General features: G+C 45.2%; 1 protein-coding gene across 7 annotated transcripts in view; it reads left to right on the top strand.

Annotated features, from left to right (window-relative positions):
• Nucleotides 1-9233: 9233 nt before the first annotated feature.
• The window catches only part of SMYD2 (SET and MYND domain containing 2), a 57957-nt gene continuing 47929 nt past the window's right edge, over nucleotides 9234-19261 (top strand). The window contains exons 1-2 of one of the 7 annotated variants that reach the window (XM_077339130.1): nucleotides 9708-9838; nucleotides 11296-11378. In XM_077339130.1, the coding sequence (XP_077195245.1) occupies nucleotides 11317-11378 (62 nt within the window). In that variant the 5' untranslated portion in view covers nucleotides 9708-9838; nucleotides 11296-11316. The other 6 variants (XM_077339155.1, XM_077339134.1, XM_077339111.1 and 3 more) reach the window with 6 other exon arrangements.

The following is a 19261-nucleotide window of genomic DNA, read 5'->3' on the forward strand; positions in this document are numbered from 1 at the left end:
CCAACCTTCAACCCACAACAAAATTTGCCTTTCTAATGTATTTATTTATTATATTTATATAATATGTATACCTGATATTCTCATGGCAGCAGGTCACTGACCGGCCAATCCCATCTGGGCAATTATGGGCTGCATGCATGGCTGAACATCAGGAATCTGATTTTAGACCCCTTTGGTTAGCAACTACTACACCACCACTTGCTGATGCACTGAGCACTACTTCACTTCTCCCTTCCTCTATCCATGTAACAACAGTTTCAAGCATCTCAATGATCTTGCTGCTACACGGAAGTGCCATTTTGGACTAGTGCAATACTATTCAACTTAGAACTGCAGGGGTGGTGGTGGTGAGAAAGACTGTGCAGTAAAGAGAGGGCAGGGGAGAAAGTGGCACTATTGGAAATGTCGCACACATTTTAAACATTTTATTTCAATTTCTGGATTTCTGCCCCTCTCCATAGCAGTCTCAGAGCGGCTTACACAGAAATGATAAAATCCTCATACAACAGACAGTTAACAGACATAAAAACAGTTAACAGATATAATCACTATACAAATATACTCATCACACACACCATCCTATGACCATTCTCCCAGGGGCCACAGTGGTTGGTGTCCTGGGTTTAATGTAGGAAGAGTGGCCTGGACAATGGTTGCGTCTGAAATGACACCAAAAATCCATTAGCAAACAGCTGCTAAAACAGATTACAATGGCTGTTCGAAAGGAGCCAATGCGTGTTATGTACCATTAAGTTGCTTCTGAGTTATGGGCAACCCCCAATGTCCTATCATTAATAGTCTAGTTGAGGTCTTGTAAACTGAGGGCCATCGCTTCCTTTATGGAATCAATCCACCTTGTGTTGGGTCCTTCTCGTTTCCTACTGCTTTCAACCTTCTCTAGCGTCATTGTCTTTTCAGTGAGCTTTGTCTTCTTAAGAGGTAACCAAAGTATGACAACTTCAGTTTAATCAGTTTTAGTTTTAAGTGAGTTCAGGCTTAACTTGAACTAGAACCCACATATTGGGTGGGGTGGGAGGTTGGTGGTTCATGGTATCCTCTCCAACGCCACTGCCCTCAATGCTGCACTGAGTAAGCCTTTTTATTACATCTGTTCATTGGAAGATGAGGAGGGGTGTCTGTTGGGCTCTCTGTCAAGTGAAAGATCACAGTTTCCCTAGTTTTGCAGCACAATCCCAAGCTTCTGGTTCCATTGACTTCAGTGTCTACGTGCATTTCTCCTCCTACTCAGCTGATCTACCATTCCTGCCTTGTGCCAATGGAGCCATTCAAAATAGAGCATTACTACAGAAATGTCAGCCTGTTAAATAGGATGTGTTTATATTAAAAGAAATGTGCTACTTTCAGTAGCACACACACACACACACATTTCCTCTGATGGTACAAACATTGAATGAAAATATTTTCTAAACACTTGTAATAGTAGCTGGATGAACCAAATTAAATAGCATAACAAATACCCTCTTTTCACCAGATAGCCAAGACCGGTTTATGTTACAATGGATATGATCGAGCCCAAATCAAGCCATTTTAGATGCCAATGCTTTCAGTGGGACAGTTAGGAATAGTCAAACTTCTCTAAAATTAAGTGGGGCGTTTCTGTTGATTGTTATTTAATAAAAAATAAGTGTGTAATTTTGTTGGCCTTAGCTGTGAATGCATTCAGATGATATGCCTTTCTGAAACACCTGAAAACTGATCAGAAATAAGATACTGAATCAAGATTAGAAATATACATACACATATACATATACATACATTTTTTCCTTTATTATTTTTTTAAAAATGTATAACCTGTAGCTTTTGGTCCATGGCTCTCAAAGCAATTTACAGCATAATAATAATCAATTAAACAATAAAAGGACTTAAACAATCTAAAACTCTTTAAAACCTTTAATTAAATCAACACAATAGCAAGCCTTCAATAAAATTTAACAAACTCGGCAAAATATTTCATGAGACAAAAGCAAGGGAACAAACAAACCTTCCCCCCTCAAAAAAAAAAAATCAGGAAAAACAAGAGAGGAAGATTCCTCACCAGGCACTTAAAGCTAGACAAACATTGTGCCATCTAAACAGTTATGAGGTTATTGTTATTGAAAACAGTTACTGAAAACAGTTTTCAATCCAGAGGTAAGGCACTACCATTGAGTCACTGAACATGAGTCAGCAGTGTGACTCGGTGGCTAAGAAGGCAAATGGGGTTTTGGGCTGTATCAAATGGAGTATCATGTCCAGATCACGGTGATGCTACTGCGGTACTCTGTTCTGGTTCGGCTTCAATTGGAGTACTGTGTTCAGTTTTGGGCACCCCAGTTGAAGAGGGATGTTGACAAACTGGAATGTGTCCAGAGGAGGGCCACAAAGATGGTGACGGGTTTGGAGACCAAGACATATGAAGAAAGGTTGGGGGAGCTTGGTCTGTTTAGCCTAGAGAGGAGACAACTGAGAGGGGATCTGATAACCATATTCAAACATTTAAAATGGTGTCATATGGAGGGTGGAGCAGAATTGTTCTCTCTTGTCCCAGAGGGACAGACCAGAACAAATGGGATAAAATTAATTAAAAAGAAATTCCATCTAAACATCAGGAAGAAGTTCCTGAGAGTTACAGCGGTTTCTCAGTGGAACAGGCTTCCTCGGGAGGTGGTGGGTTGTACATCTTTGGAAATTTTTAAACGGGCTAGATAGCCATCTGATGGAGAGGCTGATTCTGTGAAGGCAGGTTACAGTAGATGAGCGATACGGATGTGAGTGTCCTGCATAGTGCAGGGGATGGACTAGATGACCCATGAGGACCCTTCCAACTCAATTAATCTATGATTCTGATTTCACAGGCCCTGTCTGTAGTGGACACACACCTCCATGTGTGTTGGACCTATGTATGTATGTAATTATATTAACTGGCAGGCAAGGTCATTTGGATGTAAGTGGCACATGTACTATATATATTGATATAGATATAAACAGAAAATGGAGTAAAATGTTACAATGTATACCCTCTGGAACAGCTTCACTGTATAATATAAAAAGCTAAGACCTAGGTGGGCGGAGAGTGGGCCAGTCCAGTCCAATCTTTGGACCAATGGCTCCGCCCCTGGACTTTTGACCAATAGGGAGGTGACACAGCCTGCCCCTCCCCCAGACCAGTCAGGGGTAATCTGGCAAGATTGCAGCCAGTTTACCTCTGGCTGCTGACAGGAACACAGTAAGTGGCCAGGGGTGGGGGGTGGCCTCCTTTCCCCTTAGGCTGGGAAGCCCTCACGCAGCCTCGCAGAGCTGGCAGATGACTGGTGAGTGTTCTCCCTCCCCCCTCCCTTCAGGCCGGCTGTGAAGGAGCCTCTAACAGCCCTGACTGAGGCAGGGGAGGCGTTTCTGAGAGCAACGCAGAGGAGTCTGTGGGCATGGGGGTGCTTTCCTTGGGGGGGGGGGAAGCTTTCCCATTCTGCCTAACCATTGGCTGACAGGGAGGCCACAGAAAAGCCCCTTCTCACTCAAAATAATGCTCTGGCCAGCCTCACTGTTGGAGGGAAGAGGCAGCCAAGCAACTCTCTGTAGATTTGAGGACTTCAACACAGGGTTGTTGTGTAGATGAAAGTGGTGTGGGTGTGTCCCTCCTGGGCTATGGACTTTGGCCAGTCCTCACCAGCAACTGTCTGTATTCTGGGGCACAGACAGACAGACCAGCATCAGTCCTGCGAGTCTGGAAAGTGCAGGAAGATCTAAATAAAGAATATTTCCAGGCTGAAACTGTAAATAGTGAACAAGTAAATGGCTGGAGCGACATGGAAACTAAAGTGACTCTTCTCAAGCTTGGCCTGGTAAATAAAAAAACAGTAGTTGCCAGGAATGTCCTATGAACTCAAGCATAAGTGGCCCAAAATTTCAAGTAGAGATAGCTTTACAGGACTTTGGGGAAAACTAGGTGATTCACTTTTATTAGGCAATGACTTGGCCTTGCAGACACCAACAGGGACTGCATTTGCCAACAGTAGGCCTCGGGCTTCAGAAGAGCAGACATCACCAGCCAAGCAACCAAGGGGTGTCTGGGGCCACATGCATTCCTTTTGAAGGGATGCATGTGAGGGGAATTTTCCCTTCAACCTAACTTCCTGGAGATGAACTGTAATTTTCAGACCCCACATGGAGGCTGGCGTCCCTAAACCTCATTGGGAAACATTGCTACACAGTCAACCCTCCAAAGCAGCCATTTTTGCCCAGGGAGTTGATCTTTATAGTCTGGAGATGAGCAGCAATTCCAGGAGATCTCCAGGCCCCACCGGGAGGTTGGCTGTCCCTGGTCTGAACATATTTCTTGAAGTCTGGAAGTGAGGCCTCAAAAGTAAGTAATGCCCCTGCAACCCCTAGGTGGCAACCCCTAACCTATTTCAGGCCAAGAAAACATTGCAGAGAGGAGGTAAGATTACCAGATTGGTGTAGGTTCATCTTCTGGAATTCCACACTACCTAAGTGTGCATAAACCTCACTAAGGTCAAGACTGCTGTGCAACTCTAAGAGACCTCCTCTTAGAGTTACCATCTTCCAAGGGAGGCTCTCTACCCCAACTCCCTTACAGGTAGTCTGCTACGGGGAGAGGAAGGCGATTAGAAACTGCCGATTGGCCCGGCCAATTCCCGCCCTGCCGACAAGGGAGCAACTGTGAGCCGCGCTCCGCAAAGCGCCTCTCAGCGCGTCAGGCCGCCGGCCAAGGGAGCCCCCGCCAGCCGCACTGCGCGCGACTGCCAGGGGCTCCCTTGCCTCGCGCCCGCTGTATTTTTATTACAGCGGGCTTGATTATTAGTAAAGAATAATCCACAAACTGCTTCTTGATCAAACAAAGTACGAGCTGGAATGATGATAAACTCTGTGTCCTTTAAGAAAATGGCAAACCACCTCCAAACATCCTTTGCCTGGCTCCCAGAAAATCCTTGGATCTCCAGGCTATACTATATATGTCATACAATCATACAATAAAGCAATAATACTGGTTTGATCCATGGACTCCAACTGAAGCAGAAGCCTTTCTGAAATAAACCCAGGACCTATTGGGCACACACTGTAAATAATTTAGGCTATCAGCCTAGCATGGCTTGAAATATCCCCAGGCTAATTTTCTTGTTCCATGCAATGAATTTGCAACTGCTAGCAAACTATTTCCTACCAAGTCATGATCCTTAGTGTCCCTGGAATGAACTACCATCCAAATCCTTGGAAATCTCCCATCCAAATACTGGTGACTAGCTTCTGAGATCTGATGGGCTTGATTGGCCTATCCAGGTCAGGGCATCAGACTGGTGTCAAACTGAAATCCATCCCATCACCAGTATGGAATGACTCTGCTAAAACTGGGCAAATTGACACCTCAGATCTATGGTCTTACCAGTTTTCAGTGTACACCAAGGCGAACAGACCAGAAGCCTGGAATTTAGCATTCCTTTCTGATCTCTCCTGGGAACACTGGACTCTAGCCCACCTGAAGATAACCCAGAAGTTCTCCTGTAGCTGTACTCCATACGGTTTTATTGATTTAAACTATAATAGGCATGGCAGGGCAAGCTGAAGTTAACATAAAATGGCATTTGAGGGGTTGCTGATTCTTATCAAAGGAAATAATGAACTTGAAGCCATCGAAGCGCTCAGTGTCATTTTCGCAGTTAACAGCTGCCCTTGCTGTTTCCCATTGACATCTAATAACTGTCATTATGATCTGCTGCTACAACCACATTTGTGTTCCTGTCACTCTTTCGTCTTTGCAAATTTGCATGCAGGCTTTTTAAAAATCAATATAACTTGCAGGCTTCACTTATATCCTATTCATAAACAAAAAATAAGTACATAGGATCAGGCATCTTCACACAGCAAATGATGCAGGACAATAGATGAGCTGCACTGATAACCTTTTCTTTCCCAACCGTTTTCCAGCACTCCTTCCAAAATCACCATTCTCAGTCACTGCATTTATTCATTTTGAAGATGTATAGGTCACTTCTTCTGCAACCTGTATGAGATAGCTTAGCAACAGCATAAAGCCCAACAATAAAAACCTGTGATATAATTGTAAATGAAATCCCCATGAAAGGGAATGAATAAAACAACCAGAAGTGAAATGCAGTACTTAAAAAGCAGCAACAGTCATAAAACAGAAGCGTACAGGACACAAAAAGGTAGCTAAAACGTCAACCTAGAAATTCCATTTGAAACAGAGACGGCAGCTCAGGAGGTACTGGGAACCAGGTGGAGCATGCGTATCATATTCATTCAGCAGTCATTCCACTGTTTTAGAATCAGTTACTGGGTTAGGTTTAAATTACTAATAAGAACATAAGGGCTCTGTTGGATCAGACCAGCAAGCAGTCCATTTAACGCAGTACACTGTCTCCCTATGTGAGACAGTACACTCTGGAGGGTCAACAGGAGGTCATAGGAGAAAGGTTTTCCCCTGATGTTGCTTCATGGCACTGACATTGAGGTTTACTACCTCTGAATGTGGAAGTTCCCTTTAGTCACCACAGCTAGTAGCCATTGAAAGACCTATCCTCCATGAATCTCTCTAGTCCCCTTTCACATCTGTCTATGCCTATGGCCATCACTACCTCCTCTGGCAGCAAATTCCACATTTTAATCCTTCATTGAGTCAAGAAGTATTTCCTTTCCAAGTATTTGCATAAATCCCATGGAAATGGATGTGAAATTGTTAACTATTCCTAGCATTAACCACTGGAGTGTTAACTATTATTAAGGCAGTGGTTCTCAACCTTCCCAATGCTGCGACTCTTTAATACAGTTCCTCATGTTGTGGTGGTAACCACCAACCATAAAATTGGGCAAGTGTTCTTTCACAGAAATTAAAACAAAACTGACCAATGGTGTGAAGTTCATGATTGCATATAAATTGGGTTTTTCTGGGGTTTCTCAGTTCAGCTCTGCCTCTTGTCCCACCATGTTGATCTCGCTCTATTCTGCTGCTCCAAACAGACAAACACTCTATCTTGATCTACCCTGCAAGGCTGTTGTATGGATGTCATTGCCCCCCCCCCCAGCCAAGCTGCTTACCCTGCCGCAACCCCTGTGAATTGGCCATTTGACCCCAAATGGGTCCCGACCCCCAGGTTGAGAACCACTGTATTAAGGACTTATAAGTAGTGTTAGTGTATGGATGGCACTTGAGAGGAACCACTAAACTTGCTTATACAGTTTAGGACTAAATATTTTGCTGTGGCATTGGGGCAGATTGCCTTGTAATGTGTCAGTTCCCTTTTGTCACCAAGGCTATTAGCCAGTGATAGACCTCTCCTGCATAGATCTGTCTAATCCCATTTAAAATGATCTATGATTGTGGCCATCACACCCTCAGTCTGGCAGCAAATGCTATGTTTGAATCACTTGTAGTGCAAAACATTACTTCCGTTTGTTCTACCTCAATCTACTGCCCATCAAACTCACTGGATGCTCACAAGTTCTAGTATTTTGGGTGGCAGAGAAAAAAAGCTCTGTGTCCACTGTCTCTGCCCTGTTTAAGTTTTTAAACGTCTTATCATGTCCTGCCTTAGTCATTTTTTTTTTCTAAACTGAAAAGCCCCATAGTCTTCAGACTTTCCTCATCTTGGCTGCCCTACTTTTTCAGCTCTGCAGTGTCAGATACAGTGACTAGAACTGCACGCAGTATTCCAAATGAGGCTGTTCCACAAATGCCTGATGAAGATTTGATGGAGGCTTATTTTAAGACTTGTACAAGGGCATTCATTGTGGTTGGGTCTGGACTGTGAACTCCTCTGGGAGTTGCATTTTAGTCACTACACTATAGGCTTTTTTGGCATTCGTTTTATTCTAAAACGTGCCCCCCCCCCCCCGGTTTTAGGTGCTGCTTTGTCAATATTAACAATTTTTTACAGTGAATTGTCTTTTACTATAATTTTATTAAAGGGCAGTAAAAATCTAACGAAAAAGCAATAACTTTATCATTAAAGTCTATGGGAATTTATAGGGAGAGCTTGCTATTTTATCTTTGGTTTTAGCTGGGGATGTTTTAACTATTACTGTAAGCCTCCTTGAACCACAAACAAAGGTGAGAAAGAAATAAGAAATAAATCTGGCTGACAGATTTCTCTACACATTAAATAAATGAAAAGACAATTCTCCCTCTTAGATAATATGAACACTTTCAATGTCAAAATAGATGTCACCTTAGTCAAATATTTGGGGAAAGCTTATTCCTTATGTAAGGCCTGGCAGGGATTTCAGAAGCATCAACTGTCAGAGTTGGGTCATAAGACTTGTTAATGCCAGAACACTGTATTAGAATTGGTGAAGTAATATACAGGAAAAAAATGCCACTGAGAATGTGTAAAATACCCAACCAGAATGATCACAGCTCGTTTCACCTCAGCAATGAACTTTTTAGGTGGCTTCAGTATTCACTCAGCTTCAGTCCCTCTACCTGTGGTCTTCCTTTAGAGGCCACAAAGTCTGTTCAACTCACAGCACAAAACATTCCATTAGAGATGCTAATAAATATAATATGCCGCACACCTATGGCATCTCTGGAGGGGAAAAGACATCAGGTGTTATTTCTGCAATCCTCTCCAAAGCCCTCCAACCGTTGTGTTATTAAGGATGCATTAAAATGGAAGAGGGAGGAGCATTGGTTGTAAGCGTGGGATTAGGTCCTCTTTGGGAAGAAAACACATAAGCAGAAAGAATATACCCTGGAAACAACTGAAGGCCCATCAAGCTATGACTGGAGCCATGGATGCTCCGACACTTGACAGAGTTATGGAGTGACCTAAGGGGTCTAGACTCATAAGGGATGGCTTAATAAATAGGTAAAGGTATCCCCTGTGCAAGCACTCAGTCATGTCTGACCCTTGGGGTGACGCCCTCCAGCGTTTTCATGGCAGACTCAATACGGGGTGGTATGCCAATGCCAGTGCCTTCCCCAGTCATTACCGTTTACCCACCAGCAGCAAGCTGGGTACTCATTTTACCGACCTTGGAAGGATGGAAGGCTGAGTCAACCTTGAGCCGGCTGCTGGGATCGAACTCCCAACCACATGGACAGACAGCTTCAGACTGCATTTCTGCTGCTTACCACTATGCGCCACAAGAGGCTCTTTAATAAACAATACAGTTTAATAAATAATACCAATGATTTTAGAACCCATTATTTTAAATATTGCTCTCCTGATGCCGTACACCGTCCTGGGCCGGCCTACCGGGTGAGCGGTCTACAAATGAACCTGATTAATGGGGAAGGCTCAGTGGTTATAGCGATTTGGCCCCCTGTTCAGTCCCAGGCGGAAAGCAGCCCGACTCCTTGCCCTGAGGTGATTCTTGAGCGTTTTTGGGGTGCGGAAGCCACTTCCTCGGGGCCCTCCTTTCGCGACACCCTGGAGCCATCGGGGCGCTTCACCCCCGCCGCCGCAGTTGGCTCTAGGACCCAGCGGGCTCCCGCCGCGCTTTTCCCAGGGAGCCGGCGGCGGCGGCGGCTGCCCATGCCCATGTAAGTGCTGCGGGGTCTGGCTGGCTGGCTGGCTGGGGCCGGGCGTTGCGGGCGAGTGCGTGCCCGGAACAGCAACGGGAGAGGCCGCCGCCGCCACCGCCACCGCCACGACGGAGCTGGTGCGCCTGCAGCAGCGGGGGCCATGCGCTCGGGGGACAGCTGCGAGTTGGGGCTGGAGCGGTTCCAGAGCCCGGGCAGGGGCAGGGGGCTGCGGGCGTTGCGGCGCTTCGCCGTGGGTGAGCTGCTCTATTCCTGCCCGGCCTATACCTGCGTGCTGACCGTCAACGAGAGAGGCAACCACTGCGAGTGCTGCTTCGCTAGGTATGCCCGGCGCCTGGCCCTGGCGGGGTGGGGAAGGGAAAGGCCGAGCGACGAGGGCAGGCTCTGCCTCTGCGGCCTGGGCGCGGGCATTCCCAGCGGGTCCTAGCACCGACCGCGGCGCGGGGCGGGGCGGGGCGGCGCGGCGCGGCTCGGGGGGGGGGGAGGCGCGGAGCTTTCCCCCGGGTAGTTGCTTTCTGTTGGAGGAAGACAGGAAAGGGGGGGGGGGGCACGCAAAAAAGCAGCAGAAGCCATATTCTGCTCTCTGCACTTGACCCCCCCTCCCTCTCCTAACCCACGTGGACTGGGGCAGGCTTGGGCCTAGGGTAGCCCCTCCTTTTTCTCGGCGCTAGTCGCAGCTGCCCGAGAAACAGCAAATCAACAGGTGGACCATCCTCTGCGAGCCCGCCATGCCGGCGCAAGCCCCGTCTGTGGAGCTAAAGAAAGTCGCGGGGCAGTGGCACCTTAAAGACTGACGGTATTGATCCCAGCACGGGATCCCCTCGGTTGGGCTGGCCCTGTACACACTCACTGCTGACCCTGACGGCAGGCCCCTTAATTTCTGAGGTGGCAGCCAGGAGGCTTGCAAGCGGGATGGGGAGGTGGGGATGGACTCCAGCCAGGCCTTCTTGGATCCCTGCCCCTGCTCATCCTTCAGTGCTCTTTCACTGTGAGGCTCCAGAGATGGCGTTTCTGTTGGGGCTCTGCAGTGAGATGTGTTAGTCACCTGGCAAGGAGGTTTGCACTCCCCCATGGATGTCAACTGCCCCCTCTGTGGTTCTTCTAAGTACCCTCTCTGTGGATTTCCCATCGCCTGAGTGTGCAAGTCAGAGGCAGACTCCCATGCCATCCTCCCTGTCCTCTGAACTGTGGGGCATCCTGGCTCAGTTTTATGTAGTGCTGAGTGGAGAAGCTGTGGCTGGACATGGGGGAAGGGGTTGGGCCATCTCTGGGCAGCGTTGTCATTGGTTGTGGCTGTAGCTGGCCTCCTGTTGCCACAGTATCAGCATCTAAGCGTATCTTTGAGATATGCAGCCATAGTGGCTGGTTGGCTGAGAACTACTCCAGGAAAGCTCTTTTAATAAGCATTCGGGGGGGGGGGGATACATCTTTCCCTCTTTTTCTTATTAAAAAGAATGCTGGAAAACAAGCTGTTTTAGTTACACAAATGTAAGATCAGATTTTTCTCTCCATAGGTGTGCCATTAAAAAATCGAGTAATATGGGTAGGTCACTTATTCCCGATCAGCAAATGCTTTGATGCAGTTAATTCCTGTTGGGCAAAGTGTGCCCTTAATCCTGCAGGATAGAACCCAGATGCTTAATCCAAATCAATCCTAGACAGAGCAAGGTAGGCCTAAACCCATGGATAGAAATGCATTTAGACATATCTGTGTAAAATCACACTGTTGGTTCTTGAAAACTTTCTTTTCTTTTTTTCTTTTTTCTTTTTTTTTTTAGGATATATGCACCGTTTCTTTGATGTGGAAGGATAAGGGACGCTTAGAAGCAGTAGCCATTACTTCCATTTTGCTACATCTCCAGTGGGCCTTTTGAAGCTTTGCATCTAACTTTTCTGTTCTTTGCCATTGAAGATTGCAAAACTGAGCAGCCAATACTAGTGAAGGCCTTCATTTAGAGCAGGCTGTGCTGGGGCTTAGGCTTTCCGTGTCAAGCAGGTTGATCACTAGAGCTGACAGTGTTAGTGGAAGGCCTCAATGTATTTATTATTTCTCACATTTAAGTCATTTTTATGCCACCTGTCCATGAAAGAGAGGAAGAGTTCTACTTAGAATTTAAGCGAAGTCCCATGAGGTGTAGCTGCTCTGTGGTAGGTCTTGGAAGCGCATATCTGGCTGCGTAACTTTGTGAAGTCTCCATGCTGGTGACACTTCACAGAACAGCAGTGCTGAAATCGAGACAGCAGTGTACATTCTGCAGATCGTAATTATTTATGGCCAAGGATGATATAAGTTGTCAGGAAAAGGAATGTTGAGTTTGAGTCTAGATAGTATGTGATCTGGTTCTTCCAGCTGTTAGAGTCATGATTGATTGATTTCATGTATGCCTCTTCTTCCACAATGGGGACCCAAAGTGGGTTACATTACTCTTGTCCATTCTGTACAACAGTCCTATGTAGCATTTATTTGATTTTTAAAAAACAAATGTTTACCCCAAAAGGCATAGAGTGGCTATGCTTGCCTGGATGTGCAATTTATTTTAGCACACTCTACATTATGAACAAAGAGAAGTGGAGTTCTGCAGCATTAGTAAGATATACAGTAATGAAATTGCACAGTCTCTTTTATTTTGGCCAGTTTATTCTAGAAGAAGAGTTGGTTTTATACCCTGCTTTTCATGACCTAAATGAGTCTCAAAGCAGCTTACAATCACCTTCCCTTCCTCTCCCCATAACACACCCCTTGTGAGGGAGGTGGGTCCGAGAGAACTGTGACCGGCCCAAGATCAATCAGCTGTATGTGGAGAGTAGGGAATCAAATCTGGTCTCGAGTAGAGACTGCCACACTACTTTTGCTCTTTTGTCTAATTTTCCTTTGGTTGACTTTCCTTCATGGGAGGAAACTAACACACTGACATGTCCCCCCTGAGAGTTTGGCAAGTATTGCCCAGATGCTTTCATGCACATCTTTGCAATCATGTGAACTATAAACTTAGAGATTAAAAAAAAAAAAACAGGACACCTGAAATCCTCAGAGAGCCCTCTGCACATTACCACATTCTGTGCTCATTTTTCTGTACTCTTGAGGAACTGCATGGTGCGCTTGGTAAATTACTGACTTCCCAATATATTTATTTTGCAGTAGGAGTTATGCTTCATCGCTAGAGCCCAGATATAAGAGATTCTTAATGGATAACTTCAATAGGATTTAAATAATCGAATATATTTTGCACTCTTTTGATGATAGTGAGTTTCTTCCTCCCAGGCACTAAAAAAACAGTGAGAAGTTGGGGGGGGGGGGGAGAGACAAGAAAAATGGGATTATGATTGTTTTGGTCCAAAATTGGCTGCTGACATTTCTGCATCCGAGTGACAGGTAGAATTAAAGCATAATGCATCAAGAGTGAAGAAATATATCATGGACTGCAGTTGTGAGGTTATAATGAACAAAACAAGTGTGTGTTGCACCCAGGGATGAAGGCCATCAGAGTTAGACCAAAACTGGACATAGGATGCGTTAGTGTGAACTACTCATATAATCTACTGCAGTAACATGGGGACATGTGGGTGAATATGTTCGTATCTGGATAATGCCTAAAGGCCTTGGTTAAAAGATTCCAGCATTATATATGCTGAGTATGTATGGGGGTTGAAGTTTGAGGCTTCCATTGCCTTCTGCTTATAAAGTCTTTTGATTAAGCCATAGTGTGACTTGCCTCTCAATTTTTTCAGATTGGGGACTTTCTTATCTCAGTGGAGGATAGTAAGCACTAGAGTCCCACAAGGACTATTTTATGAACAGACACAGGTACAAATTATTATTAAGTAGCAATGATCCCAATACCTATCCTTGTGAGAACCTGCTTCTCATTTCCCCTTTTTGCAAGAAGGAAGTCACATACTTGCCTTTCTCTGACTGGAACTGAGGAAGAGCAGCGTTGTGTCTAAATTCATAGATGATACCAAATTATTCCAGATGGTGAAAGCCAAGGCACAGCTGCATGAAGTGCTGCAGACAAATCTTTCTAAATTGAGTGAGTTGGGTTAGTGAGTGGTGACAGTGTGGTAAATGAGATTCAGTGTTGGTAAGTGTAAGGTGATGGACATTGGATTAACCCTGACTTTACCTTTAAATATATGTTGCTGGAATCTGAATTAATTGAGACTGAAAGGGGAAAAAAACCCTTGGGATTGTAGCGGCAAACTCTATGTAATTGTCACATCAATATATGACAGTAGTGAAAATGACAGACTGCATGTTGAAAATTATGAAGAAAGGGATTGAAAATAAAATGGACAATGTAAAATGGCCCTCATGTAAATCTATGGTGCATATAAAATGAAGGTCAATAGGGACAAATGTAAAGTTCTGCATTTAGGTAGGAAAACCCAAATACACCATTATAGGATGGGGGAGACTTGTCTTGGCAGTAGCATGTGCAGAAAGGATCTAGTAGACCTTATATTGATTCAGTGTGATTCAGTGGCTAAAAAGGCAAATGGGATTTTGGGCTGCAACAAACAGAGTATCATGGGAGGTGATGGTACCGCTGTACTCTGCTCTATTTCGGCCTCATTTGGAGTACTGTGTTCAGTTTTGGGCACCCCAGTTGAAGAGGGATGTAGACAAACTGGAGCATGTCTAGAGGAGGGCAACAAAGATGGTGATGGAGACCAAGACATATGAAGAAAGGTTGGGGGAACTTGGTCTGTTAAGCTTGGAGAAGAGACGACTGAGAGGGAATTTGATAACCATCTTCAAGTATTTAAAAGGGTGCCATATAGAGGATGGAGCAGAGTTCTGTCTTACCCCAGAGGGACTGACCAGAACGAATAGGATGAAATTAATTCAAAGAAATTCCATCCGGAAGAAGTTCCTGAGAGTTACAGCGGTTTCTCAGTGGAACAGGCTTCCTCAGGAGGTGGTAGGTTCTCCATCTTTGGAAATTTTTAAACAGAGGCTGGATAGCCATCTGACGGAGAGGCTGATTCTGGGAAGGCTTAAAGGGGTGTCAGGGTACAGTGGATGAGCGATAGGGTTGTGAGTGTCCTGCATAGTGCTGGAGGTTGGACTAGATGACCCATGAGGTCCCTTCCAACTCTATTATTCTGTGATTCTATTATTCTATGATTCATTATCACCATAGATTAGCCATGTATGGCTCCCATCTGCAGGTAGCTAAAACTGCAGATCAGGGCCATGTGGAGGCTAAAAAGATGTTTATGCTAACTTGGCACCTCCTAGTTATACAGAAAAATCTGGAATTAAAAAAAATGTATGGGAGGGGTTAAATCCCCCAAAAGTAAATTAGTTTTTTTCTACTCACCTTCTGCTGTGGTTAAGGTTTTTTTAATGAGAGATTTCCTAGACCGTTTACGCACTGGAGGTTTCATGCCGGGCTGCATGCTGGAGTTATAGTTGTGGCAGGTTGCCCCACCTCTTCCTGCACCCACACAGGGGAGCGTTTGGCCCGGTGCACCTCATCCGCCCCTGATTTGTGCTCCTGCTTGGGAACTGGGGCAGTGAAGTTCCCAGTGCATAAATGGTCCTAGAGAGGTACTCTTACAAGACATGTTTCCAGAAAAGGAGCTTTATAGCCCTGTCATAAGCCATAAACATAAAGTTGTTTCCTGTAAATCATAACAAATATTCTGTCTATATATTAGGAATGCCTGTTTCAACCTTTTGACCATCGAAAAGCCCCTGAGATATTTTTCAGGCTTTGAGAAACCCCAGAACAAGGCCAGAAGTGATGTCAACTGATCACACTTCCCTTCCATGCCTGAGGAGGGGGAGGGGGAGAGAAAGGATGCAAGAGCAGGCCTCCAGTCTCTATCCCTCTCCCCAGGTGCAGTAACCACATGAGAATGCCACTCCCAGGTCAATAACAACACCCTGTTCCCTGCTTTCATGGCAGTGCTGGGAATAGCATGTCCATTAAGGCTTGATATAGGCCAGGGAGCCCTTGAGGAGTTTTACAGAGCCCCAGAGTTAAAAGGAATCTCTGCATTAGGGAGCTGAGCAGAATCACCATATTTGCTTGTTGTTGTGGGTATCTGTTTGTATACAGCTGACCTAACCACTGCTATTGCATCTTATATCAATAGTGTTTTTGCCTGCTGACATTATTGTTGAGGGACATGCATATAGGTATGGCCAGAGTCATCGAGATTAGGGGTAGTCAACCTGTGGTCCTCCAGATGTCCATGGACTACAATTCCTATGAGCCCCTGCCAGAAAACACTGGCAGGGGATCATGGGAATTGTAGTCCATGGACATCTGGAGGACCACAGGTTGTCTACCCCTGATCTAGATTACTTAGTTGTCAATGTTTAACAGTATTTTAGGCTTAATCCCACAATTGTGGTACTGTGTAGAGAGCTTGCATTGCTCTGTAAAAAATATTTTGTGGCACATGGGGCCAAGACCATTGCCTGAACTCAGGTGTAATGTATTGCATTGCAGATGTTCTGTACAGTGCAGTAGATCTGCTGCAATGCAGTATGTGCTTAGCAGTTGAGCCCGAGAGCTCTGCACTGTAGTTGAGGTGGGTAGAAGGACCCCAAAAATGGAGGGGGGAGATTGTTTTTTTTTTTTTTAAGGCAACTTCATACTGTATCAGTTGGATCACTCCCACTCCCCCCCACATAAAAAACAACAAAAACAACCCTGTGAACAAAGTGTCTTTTAAAATAAGTCCTCTACTACAGAAGACACAGTGTGTTAAATAATAAGTATTCAGAAAACAAAAGCATGTTAAATAACTAATCAGCTTTTAGTCTTAAGGGTTTGGGATTGTTGAAATTGTTTTGTATACACATTCTTATATTCAGTTGATTTGTATAGAAGCCATTGAGCTTGTGAAAGAATTAAATACATTGCATTTGAATATGTAAGACAAGTAGCATCTTTGTGCTTATGAGATTCTGTTAATTGTGCTGTGCAGAACCCAGTAGAAAGATGCTGTGATATTCAGGGATAACCATATTGACAGATTACTTATTTTAAAAATACTGATTTATCACTATCCTGGTTCAGTGCTCTATTGTGGTTTTGGGGGGAATTTGATGAAATAGTCTTCAAAATATAGCCATTTACTATCTGGAAAGTCATGGGCGTACTGTCAGAAATAAAATCTAATTGAAATGAACAAAGAAGGGGCAAGACCAAAGAAAGATGACTCTCTCCTCCCCACCGCAGAAAGGAAACACAAATTGATCACAAGAGAATCTTGTGATAACAAATCAATGGACATTTTTGACTGATTTTTTAAAGTCAGAGACAACTGTAAAATGTGAACACAGTTTTATGGTTCTAAAGTCTATATATGTATCTGGAGATTTATACTTCTGTAAATAATTGCAGCTGCTTGCTGCAGACCTCATGTGCTAGTTGCCCACTTCTGAAACCAGTGAAAGGTTCCTGGGGTAGTGTGTGCTTCTTCTGCCCCACTTTCTCCTTAGGTTTTAAGAGGCTGCTTTGTCTGCTTGCACAGACCCCAGAAGGCCTCAGCTGCTGCCGGCCTTCTTCATAGGCCTGTTCCCTTGTGCAGACTGATGCCTGAGCCCTGCCTTTCTTCCCAGGCATCAGCCCGGCTCCAAGGCTGCTTGTGATGGGTTTCCAGGCATGGCCTTGGCCTTCCTGTTGCTTCCAGTTTCTGATTGGGCTGCCTGCCTCAACAGTGTCTGGGTGAGGTGCTCCCCTTCCAGTGTCTCCTCTGGAGCAGGTGAGCACAGGAGTGGGGCCACAGAAAACAGTAGACAAACAAAACATAGGTGGAGACAAGGAGTCAGCCGCATAGGCTAGTAGAGCTGCTATGCCATATTAGATTCCAGGGAGATCCTACAACTTCCAAGTGCTTCATTCTGCTCACAGCAGTCTTTGTCTGCTTTCTTCTGTTTCCACCCAGTTTAAATTGCTGTCTTTTTCTTGGTTCCTGTTCCTTTATTTCATCTGGGAAAGGGCGTTTGTTTTGATCTCTGATAGGCATTTGAACAGAGCCACTGCCTAACATGTCAGGCACATCCACAGTCTATTAAGGAGTGTTAGTGTTGTTTTTATCAAAGGACCTTGCTCCCTCCAGTATACCAATTTAGGGCAAATCTATAGAATGGGCTCCTTGACTGTAACCAGACACTAAACCAAGAGCTATGTATAGTAGATTGGATGCAACTAGCTTTTCCAGTGTGTCTATGTGTAGGGGGTGTCCCTTTGACAACCAAAAAGGTTATGCTGAGGATGATGGGAGCTGCATGGACAAAAGCCAAAAGATTGAGCAAACAAGCTGGTGGATGTAATCCAACATCTGCAGTGTATGATGAAAAAGAAAAGAAAAAAGAAACCCTATGGCAGCGGTCCGCAACCTTTTTCAGGCTGTGGACCGGCTGTGGCAGGGAGGGTGATTGCCCGGCCGCGCATGCCGCGCGTGTACAGCACTCATGCGCATGTGAGCATGTGTGGGACCGGGTCGCGCATGCGCATTTACAGCCGTGCATGGCGCAAACGTGCATGCGCGGCCCGGTACAACCCTGCAGAGGCAGGGAGCTGCGGCCCGATGCCTGGGCCTTTGTGGCCCGGTGGTTGGGGACCACCGCCCTACAGTATACATAGCACAGAGGCTCCTAACAAATGACTAACCTCTTAAAGTCAATTTAGTTAATGTGCTTCACCATTTGTTTCTAAACTCTTGGGTTAAAGCAATCTGACTTGGATTTTTAATATTACAGTTGGTGATCTTGGATAGATTTTTTGTTCAGGGTTTTAAAAAAGCCCTATTTAAGGAGTATATTTATCTATGTCTATTTCCTAGTAGTAAGTCCCATTGGGCAAAGGTGAAGTTGCCTTTGAGTGTCATCAGAGTGGGCCTTTCTGTGGTAGGTTATGTACCACAAGAAGTGGTACATAATTCAACACTTAAAGAATACAAATTGGCTTGTATTTTGGCCATGGGTTATCTAGATTCTTAGATCAAAGAGTCTATGTTCAAGTCAATGGATGCCATCTCTTGGGCCTATTATGCACGGCCGCTGAAACGGCGATTTCGGGTCACATGGAAAACGCGGAAGGGGAAGAAGCGAAGCAAACCACTTATGCACGGGATGGGACGCAACGGCGGCAAAACCCAGAGTAACTGATTATGCACACGGCGACCCCGGCGTCACTTCTGGTTGTGCCCTGGTTACCTGGAAGCTGCACTTTCTTCCGCGTTTCACTAACGCCGCTTTTTCAGCGGCATGCACCGAAACTGCGGCCAGTTGCAGCTGGCGCCGTGCGTTATCAGTGATTTTAGTCGCCACCATTCCACCCCGAATGCGCGCTATCCCCCCCCCCCCGTGCATAATGGGCCATAGTGATTTAGTCCCATTAATTTGCTCTAGCAGGTTGTAACCTAGGGTTAATGTCTGTCACTGCGATAATTCCACCATCAAGGGGGGATTGGACTGTTGTTCCTCTCAAGTACCTGTATTTGTTAAGGTGCTTTCTTGCAGCCTCCATGATAGAGGCAAATGAGAATACTGTTTGCTGTGTAGCAAACACTTGGGGAGGGAAACAACCCCTGTTCCAAGCACCTTAATTTTTTTTTTTACAGCTTTTATATACTAGCCTTTACATGGTCCAACTCAGGGTTAAGGATACATTTGGATGTAGCTCAGCAATTTTGAATCTGACCCGTTTTTGGATAGGAGACATCCTGGGATGTTTCTCATGGAAGAAACCCTCTTCTGTTGGCACTCAGCCTTGTTGT

This window comes from Paroedura picta, chromosome 1 (assembly GCF_049243985.1).
Source record: "Paroedura picta isolate Pp20150507F chromosome 1, Ppicta_v3.0, whole genome shotgun sequence".
Classification (NCBI taxonomy): Eukaryota; Metazoa; Chordata; class Lepidosauria; order Squamata; family Gekkonidae; genus Paroedura; species Paroedura picta.